The 20,550-nt window shown below is 56.7% G+C and overlaps 2 protein-coding genes across 5 annotated transcripts in view; one reads left to right on the top strand and one right to left on the bottom strand.

The window, feature by feature from the left end:
* The window catches only part of FAM83G (family with sequence similarity 83 member G), a 35,256-nt gene extending 17,300 nt beyond the window's left edge, over positions 1-17,956 (bottom strand). Inside the window, exons 1-3 of the mRNA XM_025363277.1 lie at positions 17,862-17,956; positions 16,665-17,314; positions 1,106-1,273 (exon numbers count right to left, since the gene is read on the bottom strand). Coding sequence (XP_025219062.1) covers positions 1,106-1,273; positions 16,665-17,186 — 690 coding nt within the window. The 5' untranslated portion in view covers positions 17,187-17,314; positions 17,862-17,956. The remainder of the gene's footprint in view (positions 1-1,105; positions 1,274-16,664; positions 17,315-17,861) is intronic.
* The window catches only part of SLC5A10 (solute carrier family 5 member 10), a 73,325-nt gene that overhangs the window by 37,013 nt on the left and 15,762 nt on the right, over positions 1-20,550 (top strand). The window lies entirely within an intron of this gene.

The following is a 20,550-nucleotide window of genomic DNA, read 5'->3' as shown; positions in this document are numbered from 1 at the left end:
GCTGGCAGAAGGAGCGCTCCAGACACCAAATGCCAGGGTGTCTGGGCAGAAGAGCGTTGGACCAATAAGATCCTGTAGCCCAGAGAAGGGAGGTGACATGCCCAAGGACACAGAGCAAAGCAGTGCTAAGAACCACAGCCCACCCTGACCCCATCGGCAGCCTTCTCTGATCCACTTCTGTTCTGTGGTTTCCCCCACCCCAAAGGTTCTTTCTTCTCTGCTCTTGTGCCTCAAATTCACTTCAACTGAGCAGCCATCGAGGAAGCTTTCCCTGACTTCCGCCTCAGGGAGCTTCCTCCGTCTGAGTCAGATCCTAAAACAAGTAAATGGACATTCTTTTTTTTTTTTTTTTTTTTTGAGACGGAGTCTTGCTCTGTCGCCCGAGCTGGAGTGCAGTGGCCAGATCTCAGCTCACTGCAAGCTCCGCCTCCTGGGTTCACGCCATTCTCCTGCCTCAGCCTCCCGAGTAGCTGGGACTACAGGCGCCCGCCACCTCGCCCGGCTAGTTTTTTGTATTTTTTTAGTAGAGACGGGGTTTCACCATGTTAGCTAGGATGGTCTTGATCTTGTGACCTCGTGATCCGCCCGTCTCGGCCTCCCAAAGTGCTGGGATTACAGGCTTGAGCCACCGCGCCCGGCCAAGTAAATGGACATTCTAAGGAGACAGATTTTGGCCCAACCCAAGAAAGGACTTGGGAGTTGAAGCTCTTTCTGGGAGTTGAAGCTCTCCAGAAAGGCCACGAGCTACCTGAGGAAGGAGTGAGCACACTATCACCAGAGATATGCAAGCAAACAGATAACCGATGTGGCATGGGCTGCTCTGAAATAACATGATGCAGCACTTGGCATGAGCTCCAGCACCTGGTCAGCAAGCACCTCATCAATGCGTATCTTATCTCTGCCACGTTGGAGGTAGTGAGTATCCTGTCCCTCAGGAAATTCAAGCAGAGGCTAGGTGACTGCTTGGCAGGAGGCTCTAGAATTACTGGACTCTCAGTGCTTGGCACAGGACTCCGTCCTGGGCAGGCAGGTACTTCAAGTGTTTGTTGACAGACTGAATGACCCCTGCCCTCCAGTCACCCAGGCAAGTGAGGAGCGTGCTCACCTTGAGGTGTCCCAGGTGCATTCGGGCCCGCTCACACATGTGCAGGAAGTACTTGACGTTACTCTCATCCACAATGATGTACACGGCCACTTTCCTCTTGAAGCCGGCGTCCAGCAGGTCCTTGAAGATATCCACGTCGGTGAACATGTCCATGACCACAGCTATCACCTGGGAGCAAGAAGAGAGACTGGGGCCTGTCAGACGGTGCAGCAGTGGGGATAGGGTGCCCTGGCAGAACGCACAGCCCTCCCGTGCCATCAGCCTCTCATGGGTGCCCACTCTGGCCCCACTCCTGGAGCCTCAGGCCCAGGACCAGGGGCCTCTCTTGCCCTGAAGTTCTAGTTGCAGTCCCAGTTCTGGGCTCAGCCCAGGGGCCCTGTGTCGGTGCATTCCCAGGCCAGGGCCGGCTATACTCTGCCCTCCTTGTAATACCTGGGGATGCTGAGATGAACCTGATGTGTCAATGACTGGAAGGGCAGCAGCTGGTGTGGCGGCTCCCTGGGGCCTCCCCTGCATTCCTGGGCTGGTGTGGACTTTGGCCAGTGCCTAAACCCAGGTGCTCTTCCTGTCAGCTGACAATATCTGTCCCCACAGCAGGTGACCTGCTGGACCTGGCTCAGGGTGGGGCCTCAGTGGTCAGGGTATACCTACCTACCCCCAGCCCAGCCAAGCACCACCAACAGGGCAGGGATCCTGGGTGGGTGAAGGTGTGAGGTGGAGCATGCAGAAGGACAGGATGAGGTGATATGGGCCCGGCCCCAGTGAGGCTCAGTGACTGTCAGGCCTCTCTCACACCTAGTCCCCTCCCTGTCCCTGGGCAGCAAGAAGAGGGAGTCAGGCCAGGGCCTGTGCCTGGCCACAGCCGTCCACACTGCTGAGGCAGACATATGTCCCGCTTTTGGGCGGCCCCACCCCTCCCACCCTCCGAGGCTGGCACCACCATCCCTGTCCTAGGTCTGAGGACCCCCTGGAGAAGAGGCGAGGGACCTGCCCTGGGTCACACAGCAAGCTGGGGACAGAGTCAGGCTACAGACTACCCAGGTTTGCCAGGGAACAGAAGTCAGCCTTGCTGGGATGCGGAGATTCAGGGTGATGGAGGCGGTCTGGAGCCTGCTGGGGATGTGTGTGCACGCCCCACAGTGAGCTCACCAGGCTGGCCCCTGCAGGCCCATCTGGGCTCCTCCTGGGCCTCAGGCCCCTGCTGACACCCATCGTTCATCTGGCACCAAAGCCCAAACTCCAGCAGAGGGGAGGGCTCCATACCTGCCCTGCCTCAGACTCACTGTGTGACCTTGAGCAAGACACCTGGCTTCTCTGGACCCAGTTTTCTCATCACTACATCAGGCTCCACCTCTCAGGAGAACTGAGCACACCTGAATACCGCAGCACCTGCAAAGAGCCCGACTGGGGGCGGTGCGGGGTGGGGCTTGGTGATGCCTGTTTGCTGCCTTTCTCCCACAGTCACCCCGCACGTTATCGTTTACAGGGGGTCTTGTCAGTCTGACTCCTGCAGCCTCTCACAGGCACCATGGTGGTGACAGCCCAGCATGCAGCCGGGTAAACTGAGGTTCAATGAGGTCGTAAGGCTTGTTGGATGTCACAAAGCAAGTTGGGCCAGGGCCTGGATCCACCTCCGAGTCAGGTCAGGGTTGATCTCCAGCCCTTTGCCTTGGATGTTTAGTCTCGGAGGGCCTGCGAGACAGCGGTCCCCACCCCCAGACAGTGGGGGCTCAGAAGCGGAGGTGTGCGACCAGCTGAGACTCACAGAACTCCCAGGCCTAGGGTTCTCTCTGTCCTCTGCGGAGATGACTGCTCCCTATCTCTCTGTTTCTGAAGGGCTGTTTTGAGGCAGAGGGAGTAGCTGGTTGATGCAGGGTCTACGACTGGCAGGGGAGGCAGAGTTGGCACCAGATGGGAAGAACTTGCTGCCCCCAGGGCTGCCCCAGGTTAGACAGGGATCTTGAGAGGGAGCTCACTCCCTGACCCAGGAGATGTTCAAGGAAGGCCAGAGACTGCTTGGAGAGGGGGCGGATGAGAGGGCAGAGGAGACACAATGCGGGCTGGTCACCATGACCCTGGATTGAGCCACCAGTCAAGGGTGATGAGACATTGGGCAGGGGTGTGTGATGGTAGCAGGGTCCTCCCTGCCTGGGATCTCCCAGACCCAAAGCCACTGCAGCCCCGGAATCTCCTTGGTTAAGCCACTTCTGAGCAGGCAAACAGCCTCACGTGCCACCCTGGAAAAGAGCCTAATGAGGGCGCAGCAGGCATGCTTCTCCCTGGAGAGCTTCAGGGCCTGCCTACCATGGCAGATGGGGACTTGCCCTGGGCTTGGGTTGGGGGACGTGCCCCAGCAGGACCCACGCCATGTGCGCCATTCCCCACGTTGCCCTCAGCCAGCAGGGTGCTTGATCCAGGGACCATCTGCTGTCAGGTTGGATATGTTGGGGCCTGCACCCCAAAATGGATCCCCCCACAGCGCTGGCTCTCCCCAGGCATTGGGCTCAGTGCCTGGCGTGGTCAGAGATGGGTTTGTAACAGGTGCGAGCTTATGCTGGGGATGGGGAGGGGGTGCCTGGTGCTCCACAGGCAACCCCCAATAGCCTGGCCTGTCCATGGAGTCACAAAGGTTTCTTGGGGGCTCTTGAGTCCTGTCATGCCCTTTCCCATTTTATACACAGGAAAGCTGGGATCACAGTCCATGACTGAGGCTACAACCCAGGGCCCTGCCCCACCCAGAGCACCTTCTGTGCAAGCGACTGGGCGCCAGTCCTGGGCCCTTGGGCTGCTTGATGGTTTATAAGGAGCCTTTACAACTATTACCTTGTTCAGTCCTCACAAGCACACCGGGAGGCAGTGGTTCTTCTTCCCATCTTGCAGACAAAGAAACTGAGGCACAGAGGCATTTGCTACCTTGCCTAACTCTGTTGGGAGGCCCAGCTCACTCGTGACACTGTGAGCTCAGCAAGAGCAGAGCCCTTGTCTGGGCCCAGGATGGGGCCTGGTTTGAGGAAGGTCTTAGAGACCTGTTATCAACTGAGAACAAGACCAGTTGGCTTGGTCTGGGAACGACTGCAGGAATCAGGGCACCTGGGACCACAGCCCCTTCTGGGCCCTTGGTTTCCCCATCTGTCAAGTGGGGATATGGGCCTGGCTTGCCCCTGTGGTTCCATCCAGTTCACACATTGGCAGAGCTGGCCCAAGTCAAGAAAAGTACCAGATGCTTCCCGCGGCCCCAAGCCTGCACGTCCCCTTAGAGGTCCTGGGCAGGGCAAGGGCTGTGGAAATGAGAGGGGAGGCTGACTCCAAAGACCAGCTCTGCCTGCTGTATGTCAGGGGCCATACTGGGCAGGAGGCGGGTGGCCTGCGTCCCAGCACTGAGCTTGTTCTGCTCCTGAGGCAGGAACCAGCCACGTCCATGTGAGCAGCTGGCATAGGGGCAGGCATGGCGGGCGGGCACGTGCGTGTCCTGCACCCCAGGCCCCATTGTCAGAGCCGATGGGCAGCTCCCAGCCCAGCAGTCTGTAATCTGTGCAGGCCGCGCAGGCCACACAGCCCAGCTCCCAGGTGAAGGAGGGAGCCCAGTGGTCCCTGTGCATCTTACTGATGGACAGGCCTCTGCTGGGCAGCCTTGAGGCCTCAAAGATGCAGCTGCAGAACCCAGGAGGTGCAATGCCCAAGACAACCATCTGGCTCCTGCCAGGCTGTGGGAGGATGACCCAAGATGGCAGGGTGTGGGAGGACGGCCACACCTGGGGGGCAGAGGCAGGCAGGCTGCACGTGCTGGGACACCAGCAGGGATGTGGGATGGGCACTGGGCTCCAGTGAGCCAAAAGCGAGCCTGCGCCTGCCCCAGCCCAGGCCTCTCCCTGGGGGCTCCTGGTGCCCAAACGCCTCCTGCATGTCTGTCCAGGGGCGTCCATATGCGTGAGCCCTCCAGCGCCCCGCCCTATGAGCACCTCCTCCCATGCTGTACCCTCCCTCCCCAGTGGATCCGCCGGCCCTCTCTACCCTGTCTTCTGCCTATGTCTCGAATCCCCCGTGTCCCTCTGTGTCCTTGGGACAGGTGAACATCTGCCTCCATGTGAGAGATGCAGAAACTGTGGCTGGGAGAGGGGAGGGCACTGGTCCAAGGTGGTGCTGCATAGGGATCCCCAGTGCTCTGCCAGGAGCACCTCCATCACCCAGGCAGTGACCGGAGCGGCTTGAGCTGGGGTGGAGGGGTGACAGCATCTCACACAAAGGAGTACCCCACCTGTGGCCACTGACCCCCAGCAGACACGGCCTGAAGCCCCATAACGCTGGCTGCGGGCACTGCGGGTGGGACAGGGCTTTAGGTCACAGAGGCAGGGAGCACAGGCATGCGCCTCAATCTCCCTCAGCCCCAGCTGGAGCCCCCCTGAGCACGGGTGGAGCGGGCGGAGTGGGCCCAGCCCTGGCGCCTGAGCTCTAGGCTGGGCTTTGGGCGAGCCACACCTGCATTCTGGGTCTCAGTTTCTTCATCTGTCCAAAGGAGAAGGTGGACAAGATGTCCAAGGCCCTTGGTCTCTGATGTTCCTGCCAAGGGACCCCAACTCCTGTTCCCTGCCCGGTGCCCGGCAGAGCCTGTCTGGGCGGCTAGCACATCTCATTGCGCCCACAGGTCTGGGAAAGGAAGTGCTGGTGGCCGCCCTCTCCCTGCCTCCCCACAGGGCTCCTGCCTCACAGGTACCGACAACAGCCTGTGGCTCCTGACACCCACAACAGCTGTTTCCTAGCCTTCCTGTGACCACAGAACCACTCTTGAAGCAGAAGTGCCCTCGCAGGGCGAGTGGGTAGAACAGGTCTCCACACAGGTACCTGGGGAGGAGGGGAGGGGCAAGACAGGCTGGCCTGGTTCCGAACATGGTGGGAAATCATGGGTGCGCAGGCCCGGCTTCTGCAGCAGCACCTCTTCAGGGGGGTCCTGACCAACGTGTCCTGACCCCTCTCCCGGACGCGTCCTGACCCCTCTCCCCGATGTGTCCTGCCTCAAGCTGTCTCCTACATGCTGTTCTCCTTGCCACCTGCCCATTTTGCATCTGCCCAGACAACTCCTACCTGTCCTTCAAATCCCAACTCCAGTGCAGCCCCAGCCTCCCGTGTTGTCACTCTGACCTGTCTGGGTTGAGCGTGTATCACTTGCGAATTTCTTCTCAGGCACAGCAATGGAGTCTCCCCAAGGACTGAGTCCCAAGAGTGGGTAAGAGGGGACAGTTTCCAACCTGCACATGACAAGCCTTACAAAGAGAGAGCAGAGAGGTGGCCATATTCTCCCTCCTCACTATGCTGCAGGCAGGTGGAGGACAGATACCCCCAAGCCTGCCCCAGAGCCTGGAGCCCTGAAGCAGCCATAGACACTGTGCACACTGCAGACAAGTCCCTAGGCCTATCTGAGAAGTGCAGAGGATGGAGACAGTCTCTCATCTTAGGGCTCGATATTCTCCAGCTCTGATGGCAGATGCCCAGGCAGTGGCAGTACGGGCTCCGCACCCGCTGGCTCCAATCTCAGCTCCTCCTGGGAAGCTGCATGGCCGTGGGCAAGTACCTTTGTTTCCTCACGGGGACAGTAACAATCCCCACCCACAAGGTTGTTGGAAATTACAGTGAATTCATGCAGGTGAAGGCCCAGCATGGGATGCACAAACAGCAGCTGCACGGACCCTCCTCGTCCTCCCACTAACCCAAGTCCCATCCCACCAGACCCACGGCTCCCTCTGGGGTGAACAGGCCAGGAGCGTCTCACTTCCCTCCGGGTCAGCTGAAAGGCTGTAAGTGACGTGTCAGGGCTGCTCACAGGAATGCAGCAGACTGTCCTAAAGGTTGAGGTGGTGGCCATGATGACCTTGGATTCAACTTCCACTTACGGCCATAATGGAATGACAGAGATGGAATTTACCCTCCTGCCTTAGCAATAAAAAACCCGGATAAAATCTATGATGCCACGGACAACAGGCTTCAATCAGCACAGCGATCCCTGAGAGAAGAGGAACAAACCAGCTGAACCCTAGGATTGCCCCCCTACTTCCAGGCTGCAGCACAGGGAGGGGCGCCCCGGTGGAGTCTTGTGGTCTCCCTGAGTTGAGGAGACAGGGTTCACTCTGAGTGTGGCAGCTAGGATTTGCAGGACGGAGTGCCGCAGCGGGGAGAGGTGCACAGAGTGAACTCCAGAGACCTGCAGAGGGTCGCCCTGGGGTCTTCGGCTGATGGCCGAGCAGCACCCGAACGTGAGGAAACTACTGAGGCTGAGAAGGGAACCACCGGAAAGGGGAGGCTGAGCAGAGAACCACCAGAAGGGGGCGGCTGGAACAATCGCTGGTGCTCACGCAGGACCAGGAATAGTGTATGTGCCCCCAGCCAGAATAGAAACCCCTCCTAACACACAGGGCCTGCAGGCGGGTCCTCAGAAGGACACTGCCTCAGCAGTGGACAAATAAGTCCTAGACCAGGCATAAGCAAACTTCCTAAAGAACCAGAGTGTAGATATGGGAGGCTTTGAGGGCCATATGTTCTCTGCCACAACTACTCAAATCCGCTGGTGTAACACAAAAGCAGCCAAACAAAGTACATAAATAAATGTCTGTGTTCTACTGTTTATAAAAGCCGGCAACAGGCCCAGGGTCCATAATTTGCAACTCCTACCCTGGAGTGAAGTCGGTTCTGGACCTGCCTAATAAAGCTTGACAGGAAGCCACAAAAGCATTAAATTGTTTCCAAGTAACGTAACTGCATCTCAGGACAAGGATCCAAAATATTTAAAGGAGAAAACAAAACAAACAAAAACTACAAGCAGCCCACAACATAAAATCCAACATGCCTGGTATCCAATTAAAAATTACCAGACACACAAAGAAACAGGAAAACATGATGCACATGAGAAAAAAAAAAAAAACAATCAAAATCAACCAAAAAATGACACAGATGTTAGAATTGGCAAACAAAGACATGAAAACAGTTAAAACTGTGTTCCATGTGTTCAAAAAGTTAGGTAGAGATGTGGAAGATTTTTTTTTTTTAGCCAACAAATCGAAATTCAAGAGGTGAAAATGCAACATTTAAGATTAAAAATATAACTGGTGGAATTAACAGATTAGACACTATAGAAGAGAAAATTAGTGAACTTGCAGACGTGTAAGTAGAAACTATCCAAGATGACACACAGAAAGACTGAAAGAACATAATCACAGCATCAGCAAACTGTGGGTCAACTTCAAGCCATCCAATATATGTGTAATTGCAGTCTCAGAAGGTACAAGGGTTGGGAGTGAGGGAGAGACCAAAAATAAATAAATAAATAGAAAAAAAATGGCCAAAACACTTCTACCATTTGATTAAAGACTAAATCCAAGGCCAGGCGCAGTGGCTCATGCCTGTAATCCCAGCATTTTGGGAGGCAGAGGCAGGTGGATCACATGAGGTCAGGAGTTTGAGACCAGCCTGGCCAACATGGCAAAACCCTGTCTTTACTAAAAATACAAAAATTAGCAGGGCATGGTGGCATGTGACTGTAATCCCAGCTACTTGGGAGGCTGAGGCAGGAGAATTGCTTCAACCAAGGAGGTGGAGGTTGCAGTGAGCCGAGATTGTGCCACTGCGCTCCAGCCTGGGCAACAGAGTAAGACTCTATCTCAATTTAAAAAAAAAAAAAGACTAAATCCATGGGTCTCAGAAGCTCAATGACTGCCAAGCAGAAGAGACATGAAAAAACTCTACCAATGCACATCATAATCAAATCACTTAAAGTCAGTAACAAAGACAGCCTTAAAAACAACCAGAGGAGAAGACAACTGCATGTCAAGGAACAAAGTAAGTGGCCTTCTCATCAGAATCACTGCAAGCCACAAGACAACAGGCAATATCTTTAAAGCACTAAATGGAAAAAGAAAAAAAAAATCAACTTAGAATTCTATACCCAGCAAAAATACATTTCAAAACAAAAGGCAAACTAAAGACTTTTTCAGATACAAAAAAGCTGAGAGAATTCATTACTAGCAGACCTGCACTCCCTCCTCCAGCTGCAACCCCCTCCTCCAGCAGCACGGTTTGGACAGACGTGGCTGCAGCACCTCAGTTTTTCTATGCTCATGACATGATCCTACTCCCCCTCCCCTCCTCCTCCCCTGCAGGGGGCTGGCAGGATTAGTGAGATGCCATCTGAAGAGGACCAAGGAGGTTCTCTGGGTTAGGAAGGCCTCCTAGGATCCCTGGGTGGTGCTCCCTGCCACCTCCTGGCAATCTCCAAACCAGTTTGCCCATACAGTGGCTCTGAAAGCCTGTCACCGAGAAGACTAGTTTAGCTAACAGTCTCATCTTGCCTCCCAGGGTAAAGGGAGTCTGTGTACTTGGTAACAAATGCTGACCCCAGCCAGAGCAAGGATAATTAGGTCAACCAGCTGGCACGCATACAGGTGTCCCTTTTCTGGAGACAGGGAGGGGTGGTGATGGCCACTCCCGTTTTCCAGAGGGGGTGTCACTGTCCCAGTGCCACCCTGTCAACTAGTGGCAGAGGCCTCCTGTTCCTAGGCTTTTCTCCTAACGGGGGACCCTGTGTCCATTCCAAGCTCTGAACCCACCCACAGCCTCCCAGAGCCCACCTCAGCTCCTGAAACAAATACCTGACCCTCAGCACTGTCTGCAAGGTCAATGCTTGGGCCTCCCTGGCTCTGCCATGCCTCCCCTGGGTGGTCTGTGGCGGGTCACTTCCCACTCTAAGCCTCAGTTTCTCTTCTTGGTAACACGGGGAGTGAAACTGGATGAACTCTGAGGTCCCTTTCCCCTCTGACGTTCATCAGCTCTGTGAACACCTTCCCCACCGACTATTAAGACTGAAGCCTCGGCCGGGCGCGGTGGCTCAAGCCTGTAATCCCAGCACTTTGGGAGGCCGAGACGGGCGGATCACGAGGTCAGGAGATCGAGACCATCCTGGCTAACACGGTGAAACCCCGTCTCTACTAAAAAATACAAAAACTAGCCGGGCGAAGTGGCGGGCGCCTGTGGTCCCAGCTACTCGGGAGGCTGAGGCAGGAGAATGGCGTGAACCCGGGAGGCGGAGCTTGCAGTGAGCTGAGATCCGGCCACCGCACTCCAGCCTGGGCGACAGAGCCAGACTCAGTCTCAAAAAAAAAAAACAAAAAAAAAAAAAAAAGACTGAAGCCTCATTAAGGCCAATTAAAGGAAGATGAGGCCTTCTGAGCACCAAATGGCTGCAGTGGGTCGGGGTCAAGAAGCCCAAGCTAGTCATGCCCAGAGCGCTCTGACCAGGAGGCTCTGCCTAGCCCAGTGGCATGGAGGCACTACCCTGAGTCTCCTACCTCCCCCAGACGGACATCAGCTACCTTGCCATGGCTCAGGAATACTGCAGAGACAAGGGGCTGGCAGAGCTTGGAGAAAGGCCATGAGGTGACCAAGGCTATTCCCTGTGGATGAGGCAAGAAGGCAAGATCCTTTCCCGCTGGCCGCAAGGAGCTTCAGAATCCTCAGAGCTTCCAGGCTTGCAGGCACAGGATCCAGCCAACCAGACCATCCCATGTGGGCAGCAAATGGCACCAGCTGAGAATTTTCAAACAGGAAAATCTCAGAACCACGGATTCAAAAGCCTTTAAAACCTCAGCTTCTCAGGGTCCAAGAGCAACAGACACTGGGGACATCAAGCATCCTAATGCCCCAGAAAGCCTGGCTTGGAAAGGACTTGCCCAAGGTCACAAAGCACGCCAGGGCAGGGTTGAGGCTTCCAGGCCACCTGGTGCCCACATGCTGTCTGCTGCATTCCATTGAGCCCCTGCTTGAACTTCTGCCAGGACAGCGAGCTCACCACTTCCACCCCCCGACTACTCCCAGAGAGAAGCTCTCAGGACAGGAGTGAGGAGTGAAGGTGGAGGAGGTGATGGGAGAGATCTGGCATCTACCAATGCCAGCTCCATGCCAGACACAGAGTGTTTTACACACCCCACTTTTTCCCATTTAAATCTCACGATGACTTTATGAGGCAGGTGTTAGCTGTTAGCACCACCATGACACGGAGGAGGAAGGAACAGAAGGTCAGAGAGGCCAAGCAACTATCTCCGAGCAACCACTAAAGATAACACCAGAGCTGGGGCTCATGCCTGGGTCCCAGTAATATGGACGCCTGTCTTCCCACGACCCCACGTGGCATTTAACCTGGCAAGGTACTGGAGGCCAGGGGTCATTCAGACCCTTAAAGGGGACTAGCACAGCCCACCCAGGCTAGGGCCTGCCAGGCTGGGGCCAACATGGGCCATGGCACAGGGCGAGACCCCATCTTTCTCCCCAGCTGCTCGCAAGGCAGAGGGTAGCGCAGTGCTTTTGGATGCTCCTGTCACTGCTTCAAGACAAGGCCTGATCCCCATTTTACAAGTGAAGAAACTGAGGTCCAGAGTCCTGCAGCATGCAAGTGGCTAAGTGGGACCAGTACCCTCTGCTGGCCCAGGGGCCAGGACCCTCAGCTTCAGGGAGACCCTCTCCAACCAGCGAGACCCAATCCAGGTTCAGCCACATCTAAGACCTTTGGTGTAACCTTATGAAGGCCCCAGCCGACTCTGAGCCTCAGTTTCCCCAGCTGTGATATGAACATGATGGTAGGCCCTGGCTCTTGGGGTCGTGGGAAGGAGGCCAACCCGGTGGCTGAGCAGCTGCCTCTCCCACTGGATTGCCCAGACGGGCAGGCACTCTCTCCTTAGAGCTTCTTCCTCGAAGGGCTGCTCCCGACTATCCTGAAACTCTTAATTAAGACGCAAGCGCCCGCAGGGAAGGGAGACTTTGGAGCGCATAGGAGTTAACACCTGGGATTCCTTTATCAGATGGTTCCCCACCCACTCTCTGACCTGTGGTGGGAGCCTGGGCCAGCTGTGGGCCCCCCAAGGAGCCAACTGGGCCACCTGTGGCCTCTGGCAGTGTGGGGAGCTGTCCTGGCACTGCCCCGCTAAAGGATGCAATGAGTGGCCTTCCTCCTGGTCCCCAGGCCACAGAGCTCACCCTGTTCTTGTGAGTCCCCATCCCAGCTCTCCTCCAGAGAGCCCAGTATTTAGCTGCCAAGGAGTCTCATGAAAACGCTTTTACTGCCAGGCACAGTGGCTCATGCCTGTAATCCCAGCAGAAGGCAGAGGCGGGTGGATCACAAGGTCATGAGTTCGAGACCCGCCTGACCAATATGGTGAAACCCCGTCTCTATTAAAAATGCAAAAATTAGCTGGGCATGGTGGCGCACGCCTGCAATCCCAGCTACTCAGGAGGCTGAGGCAGGAGAATCGCTTGAACTCAGGACGCAGAGGTTGCAGTGAGCAGAGATTGCACCACTGCACTCCAGCCTGGGCGACAGAGCAAGACTCTGTCTCAAAAAGGAAAAAAAAAAAAAAATGCTTTTACTGTCCTGAATCAGTAAACAGGATCCAGCAGCGAGGCTCTGGTGCTCCCATGCAGGGGTAGGGCTCAGAAGGAACAGTGACACTGCTTCTCCAGGGAATGGGGGGTGCTCAGGGCCTGCAGACTGGGGGTCTGGGCCCAGTCCCTCCAGATATCAGTTCTGTGACCTCGGGCAAGTTATTTGCCACCTCCGGGCCCCACCAAGCCTCAGTTTCCTCATCTGCAGCACAATGGAGACAACACCTACTTTCCAGAGTGGTGGGGAGGATTACACAGCACGGTAAAGTGCCCGCTCAGCACCTGGCACGGGGTTGGCATTTAGTAAGCACCTCATTAAGCTGCTTCTATTCTCCCAGAGCCAAGCTGTGGGCCAGGACTTCAGCGTGTGAAGGCAGGGACCTGACAGAAAAAATGTGGGGTGAATCAGGCATCGTGAAACCTGGGTTCGACTTTATTTCTCTGGGTCTGTTCCCAAGCCCTGGCCTGGCATGCAGAGATCAGCGTTCTGGCCCTGGCCACCGGCGCCTCACCCTCCCTCAGTTTCCTCAGCTGTGAAATAAGGAAGGTGTGATCCATCCCTGCTCCTGGGGCCTCACCCTGGGGCTGGTGAGGGATCCTGCTAGGGCCCCCATGCCGTGTCAGGTTGAGGGGGGCTCAGCACCTGCTGGAGGAACCAGCTGGAACATCTACATCCAGCTCTCGCTGAGGGAGCCCCAACCCAGCCCAGCCTCACCCCTTCTCAGGCTGCAGCCGAGCGAGGCCGGGGCTCGCCCCTCCCAGGCGTGATCCTACAGGCCCGTCCTCTGGTATGCAGTTGGAACCCCACAGCAGGTTTTTCCCCAGATAAATCATGGCTCCTGGGGCTGGGGGAGGGGCAGGCAGTGACCTTCCATCTTGGAGTTGGAGCCCACTAGGGCTGGAGGTTAGGCTCGGAGGGCACAAGGTGCTGGGAGTGAGACCCGGGACCCACCGGCCTCTTGACCCAGGGGAGTCTAGGATCGCAAGGCAGCAAGGTATCAGGGCTGAAGGGGCCCCTAACAGTCTTCAAGACCTGTACCCATTTTACAGATGGGATGACTGGGGCTTGGAGAGGAGCTGGGGCTTGTTCCAGGTCACAGTTAGGCGGAGGCAGAGCACGGACTTTTGGCTCCTAGTCCTGCTGTCCACTAGTTCCATTCTAATCATTTGGGAACGGCGGGGGCAGGAAGGGGGGACTGACAGCAGTCCTGACGGGAACACAGCCGCTCCCCTGAGTGCTGTGTCACTTCCCTGCCCCAGGGTCTGCCTGTTGTGCTGACAACAGGTAAGGTGAGTGAGGAGGCGGCGGGCTGGGCTGTCCTGACTCACCCCAGCAGCCCCAGCCTGAAGCCCCCGGTGGGAAGGGGCCAGTGTGCGGCGAGGGGGCCCAGGCAGAGGGATCCCCAACCCAGGCAGGGGGCAGGCAGAGTTCTCCCCACATGATACTAGAGTAAGAAGGGGAGGCGGGAGCAGGGGCACGAAAGGTGATTCATGGGAAGAGATAAGGCAGGGAGCGCTCCTGGCAGGCGGCAGGCGGGCAGACAAAGAGCACCGTCAGCATCTGTCAGCGTCCCGGCCCTGCCCCTGTGAGCCTGGGAAGCAGCCGGGGCAGGATAGCTGGAGGACTGCAGTGGCCTGGATGAGCTGCCCCTCCCAGCCCCGGCCTGTCACTCTGTCCTGCCAGGGCCAGGGCATGAGGGGTAGCCTAGAGTTTGAGGGAAACACAGGCCTGATCCCCACCCCTCCACCCGAGAACTAGCTAGGTGACCTTGGGCAGGGACTAACAAGTTTCTACATCTGAAAAATGGGACAGATAACACTAGCTGAGATTATAAAGCGCCTCGCACTCAATCAGCACTTGCTATTGTTATTATCCCCGCCCACATATGCCATGCTGGCCACGGGTCCCAGGACAGATGTGGCAGGGAAGGACATGCCCAGGGCAGAAAGCAGGGGCTTGGCTCACCACAATGCTGTGGAGTCATGAACAAATCCCTGTCCTCTGTGCCTCAGTGTCCTTGTCTGTCAGATGAGGGGCTTAGTCTCTACTGCCTCTGAGGCCCCCACTTTGGGACGCTTGAGGACGCGCTGAGGTCTGAGAGTGGGGAGCAGTCTCAGCAGTGAATGCCCCATCCTGAGGGCTGGAAAGCAGAGAGCAGGGCCCATCTGTCTGAGGCTCGAGGACATCACTCACTGTGGGGCCGTGTAGACAGACTGGCACCCAAACTGGAGACCAGCTTCTTCCTGGCTATGTCACCTTAGACAGGTGACAGCAATAGCCTTGTGGGAAGCAAAGGAAGGCAATGTCACCTTAGGTGACACTAATAACCTTGTGGGGCTTTTATGGGAAGCAAAGGAAGCTCCAGGTGGCCCATGAGACTGTATGGAGTGGCTGGGTCACAGCTGTAGCCAGAGACTCAGGGAGGAACCTGGAGTCAGCAGGGGAAGCCCTGGCCCTGGGAGCCCCTATCTGGCCCATCGTTGGGTGGGGAATCTGTCTGTCTGTGAGAGAGGAGACCCTCTGGCTGTTCCCATCTGCCTCCTTCCTGTCTCTGACGAGGAGGGGAGGCACAGAGGAGTGGGAACCTTGGCACAGCAAGTCCCCCTACCCAGGGCCTCGGTTTCCCTGTTTTCAAGATGGAAGTGGAGGCTGGGTAATGGGATCCCAGCAGGCTCTCTGTGGAGACTGGGTTCTCTAGCCTCCAGCCAGTCATCTCCACCAGTCACAGACGTCAGCAGCACTTCCCACACACCATGGCAGGTGTGGGGCGGGTCTCTCAGCCTGCAAACTATGAAAGTCCCTTCCTCCTCCCCCTCCTCCTCCTCTTCCTCTAACTCCTTCCTTACTTTTGTCACCCGATATTCCATCTTCACAATAGCCAAAGATGCAGCTTTTATCTGCACCACCTCCATCTTATAGACCAAAAACCCGAAGCCTCAAAGTTGCCCAGGGTCAGTCAGTGAATTGAGAGCAGTCAGGCTGGGGACCAGGCACCCCGACCCAGCTAGCTGACCCAGCTGGTCCCCTTGTTGGGCAGGGACTCCACCTTCCTGGAAACTGGAGCCAGGGCCAAGAGCCACCGGGGTCACCTCATCAGTTCTTGACCCACTTCTGGTTTCTCTGCCTACAAACTTCCCCAAGGCCCTGTCAGTTAGCCAGGATGGTCTCTGAAGCCAGCATTCTGGTCTTGTGCAATTGGCTGCTCTGCTCTGGGACTGGAAGTATAAAGGGATTAGACCCAGCAAGGAAGACCTCATCCCACAACCTGAGGCCCAGACCTGACTTCAGAATCCCCTTCTCAACACAGCTCACTAGGTAAGCTTTATCTATCAAGTCAAGATGTGCTTGGCAACGATGAGAAGGTACTTACGTGCAGCAGGCATTAGCACCTGCTCATGGTCACAGCTGTCCAGCAGTGGCCTAGCTATCTCTGCAAGTGGCAAACACCCCTTCTGAGAATGTGTGATGGTGTGTCAGCCAAGAATGGCCCCCCACAGCTAGGGCACTGCATAGCCCAAAAGGGGTGGAGAATGGGAGGGCCAAAGAAGGCTTTGTCCTCACCTGTGCATCCTGGCCTGGAAAGTTTCCACCATTGCAAAGCTCACAAAGAGACTCAGAGAGGGTGCGCAATCTGCTCCCAGTTGCTCAGCACAGCTAGGAAACAGGCAGTGTTGAACCAGGACCTCCAGGCCAGTCTCAGATGGACTCGGACCATGCCTATCCCCTCACCCCGCAACAAAAGCTCTCCCCACCAGAGAGCTCACGGTGTGTGGGGGCCTTCACAGTGAATCGGAGACACTCTAAGGGAGAGCGAGAGGAAGCCCTGGGGTTCCTCCCCTCCCCACTCCACCCTATCTTGGTCCCTTCTTCTGGGGAACCAGAAACACCCCGCAACAATACAGAGGCCCTTTGAGACAGGGCAGCCCACTGTCACCGGCTAGGACCTGGGAACCCTATCCTGCAAGGAAACTGCGGATCCCCACAAAGGTGGGGAGGAAACCTCCACCTAGGAGGCAGCCAGGGAAACAGCAGAGATCCCTAGAAGCCCATGTTGGGCTCCCGTTTGGGGCTCTGAGTGAGCCTGTATTGAGGGGTCCGGTCGCTGGTTGGGCCTTGGCTCCCGGAGTCCCCACGCTGCCTCACCTTCTGTGCCTGGCTGATCATCTTCCGCACCACCTCTTTGATGTGGGCCTGCCCGTCTATGGGGGGCTGCATGTAGACGCTGGCCCGGGTCACGCCGCGGTAGGCGATGGTGTCGGGCCAGCCCAGGTCCAGCTGCGGGATGGAGCGGTCCGACTTCTGGGGCCAGTACTCCAGGGAGGGCAGCAGCTCAGCCTCGGTGGGGACCCCATCCGCCCCGCTGGCTTCCTCTCCGTCGCCGACCCGGTGGTCCTCGGGCCCCTGGGAGGGGTCCGTGCCCCGAGGGTCCTCAGAGCCCGGGTCGTACACCTCGATGGTCTCCAGGATGCGCTTGAGCTCCAGCTCCGAGAGGAAGTCTCGGATGTTCTCCCGCTTGAGCACCTCGTAGAAGGCGTCCCGGCCGCGGGCCACCAGGGCCTCCAGCGCCAGCCGCTGCTCCTCGCTGTAGAAGAACTCCGGCTTGGACTCGCTGGAGCGCCAGTTCACATGGTTGTCGTCCAGACACTGCACCTGGGAGAAGGCCATGGTGCCGCCTGCCCGGGCACTGCTGCCGCGGGTGGGTGGGCAAGGTCCGGCTCCTAGCTCCGGCCCGGCTGGGGCACCGCGCGCTCGGGGGCCTCTCCGCGGCCTCTGCTCCTCTGCCCATGAGCAACCTGCGGGAAAGACCTGATGAGCCCGGCTCGGCGCGGAGGGCGGGCCGCGCGGGAAGGGGCGGCGGGGGGCGGGGCCGGGAACTCAGGTGGGCGTGGGAAGGACGGGGCTGGGGCTGGGACTGGGAAGATGAGGTGGGGGCACTGGACTAGAATGGGGAGAAAGTAAGGGATCGTAACAGCAGAGAGGGAGCCGTGGGCCACGTCCCAGGGCTCAGCGTGCCTCTATGTGCAGGGGACAGGGAACCCACATCCCAGATTTCCGGAGCTGCCTGAAGTCCTGGCAACTTCTGAGGGAAACTAGGGCAGCCGGGGAACTTCCCAGTAGCTTCTTAGAGTGGGAGGCGGCCCCGGCACAGCGGCGCCCCGCAAACCGAGGGCTTCCGGGTAAGGGAGAGGTCTTAAAATTCCCAGGTGCCGGCAACCCAGGAGGCCTGCCCTGAAGAGGACGGGGCTCTGGGAGGGGTCCAGGAGAGCCAGAAGTGCGGTTGTGGGGCGGCGGCGCCCCGCAAGACCCGGGATCCCGGGGGCGCGGCTGTGACTTGCTTACCGAGTGGGCACGGGCGGAGCGCGGCGCACACGCGGCGGCGGCGGCGGCGGCGGCGGCGCGAGGCCGGGCGGGGCAGCACCGGTGACTCAGGGCCGCCCCGCCCACCCCACCGTCGCCACCTGCAGTCACGTGCCGCCCGGGGCGGGGCCGGAAGCTGATTCACCCCTCCACAGGCAGACAGACCTGGGGCGGGCGCACTGCCCACTGTCCCCTGGTGCCCGAATTCCGAAAAGCTCATAAGCCTAAGCCCAAGAGCTCCTGGAACACCCAGCCCAGAGAGGGACAGTGTTCTTCCTGAGGTCACACAGCTGGTCAACAGCCTTGGCACCCCCTGTGCCCCCAGGGTCTGTTGGTGATCCTGGATCAACCCTGGCTGTGCCCAGTTTCGCCGGTGTGGCGGGAAGTCCGTGCGGCTGTGTAGATTTCCAGCTGTCCAGTTGTGGAAATAGGTCTAGGGTAGTGGACTGGGAGCCCCCAGGCAGGGATAGAGCACTGACTGATCCAACCTCTGGCCTTTCCTGAGCAGGTACCTAGTTCTCAGTCCTGAGCCCTGATCCCCTCTGGGAGGGGTCCCCAGACTGCTTCTGCGTGGCGGGCAGCACCCGACCTGAACCCTAGGGCAGGGAGGGGCCAAGAGGGCAGCTGTGGGCTGGGGTCAGGCCCAGCTCTCTGCTGAGCGTCCCCTGGGGTTGGGACCCTGGTTATGGGGAGCGTGGAGACCACATCTGAAGGCAGGCTTTGAGAGTGGGACAGCAAAGCCCATTAAACCTGGCCCAACAAACAGCCCCCACCCCATCGCGTGCCGCAGCCAGTCTGCCAGGCACCAGGCCCAGCCCTTCCTCCCATCCCCCATACTTGCTCTGGATCTGGATGGGGCTGGTTTGGGGCCCTTAAGGATGCTGCTTCGGTAGGCTGGTGACATCTCTAGGCCTTGCGCCCTCAAATCCTCCTCCTCCAAGGCCTTCTCCACCATTCATGGCCCATCAGGACTCCTTGCCTCTGAGTCCACTGCCCTGGACAATGACTGGCCTCCTAGGCCCAGCATCCTTGTGGTCCCCATCACTGACCCCTCAAGCCTGAAGTCCTACACTCTGCCATACAGGCCCCCCCCAAGGGCTTTATGCTACTGAACATAGTGGCCCTGGGGGGACAGGCACACATATTTGCATCCCTCCCCTGCCCCAGGGCCAGAGAGGGGAGGTGGTCCCAGCGGGGGAGCCCTGCTTTGAGGGTCCCGAAGACCCATTTATAGCCCCTCTGCCACTGTGGATCCCCTGCAAGACCCTCTCTGAGCCGCCTCAGCTTCTCACTGTGTTCTTACCAATGCACAGAGGCTGGGGAGTTCAGGAAGGGAGTCCAAGGTCTCACCCTCCCCTCCACCACCCCCACACTTCTGCAGTTGATGAACAGGAAGGTTGTATGCACCCAGTTTTCCCCAGTAGTGACGTTTTGCATAACTATAATACAATAATATCACAGCCAGAAAATTGACACTGGTGCAATCCACGGAGTTTATTTAGATTTCACCAGTTTTTTGTTTGTTTTGGGACAGGGTCTTGCTCTGTCACCTAGGCTGGAGTACAGTGGTATGTACAATCATTGCTCAATGCAGCCTTGAACTCCTGGGCTCAAGCGGTCCTCCTGCCTCAGGGTCCTGAGTAGCTGGGACCACAGGCACCATGCCCAGCTAATTTTTTTTCTTTCTTTTTCTTTTTTTTTTTTGTAGAGACAGGGCCTGTCTATGTTGCTCAGACTGGTCTCAAACTCCTGGCCTCAAGTGATTCTCCCACCTTGGCCTCCCAAAGTTTTGGGATGACAGGCGTGAGCTACTGCACCGGCCAGATTTCACCAGTTTTACACGCACTTATTTGTGTGTGTGTGTGTCTACATCCTTACTATGTATAGAGATTTGTGTAACCACCATTACAGTCAAGATACAGAACTGTTCTATCACAAAGATCTCCCTCTCTGTAGCCATCCCCACACCTCCCCCCACCACCATTCCTAACCTCTGGCAACCACTAATCTATTCTACAATTCAACAATTTTGCTATTTCAAGAATGCTATATAAATGGAAGATGTAGTATATAAACTTTTGGGATTGGCCTTTTTTCCCACTTAGCATAGTTCTCCAGCAAGTCATTCAAGTTGTTTCATGGATCAATGGTCTGTGCTTTTCATTGCTGACTAGTATTCCACGGTACGGATATACCACACTTTGCTTAACCATTTCAGTGATTAAAGGATATGTGCAGTTTCCAGCTTTTGATTATTACAAATAACCTTGCTATGAGCTTTCATATACATATGTATATAAACATCAGGTTTCATTTATCTGGCATAAATGCCCAAGAGTGTTATTCCTGGGTCCTGGTAGTCGTGTGTTCAAACACTGCCAAACTTTTTCCAGAGTGGCTGCACCATTTCACATTCGCACCAACAATATGTGCATGATCCAGTTTCTCCACATCCTTGCCAACATGTGGTGTTACCATTATTATTATTATTTTTTTTTTTTGTACATTCTGATAGGTAGGTCATATCTTACTGTGGTTTAAACTTGTGCTTTCCTGATGGCTAATGTCATTGAATCTCTTTTCATGGGCTTATATGCCATCTGTTTGTCTTCTCCTTTGAAACATTTGTTCATGTCTGTTGCCCATTTACTTTTTTTTTTTTTTTTTTTTT

This window comes from Theropithecus gelada, chromosome 16, assembly GCF_003255815.1.
Source record: "Theropithecus gelada isolate Dixy chromosome 16, Tgel_1.0, whole genome shotgun sequence".
NCBI lineage: Eukaryota > Metazoa > Chordata > Mammalia > Primates > Cercopithecidae > Theropithecus > Theropithecus gelada.
The sequence above is the reverse complement of the archived record's forward strand: the minus strand, read 5'-3'. Positions and strand labels throughout refer to the sequence as shown.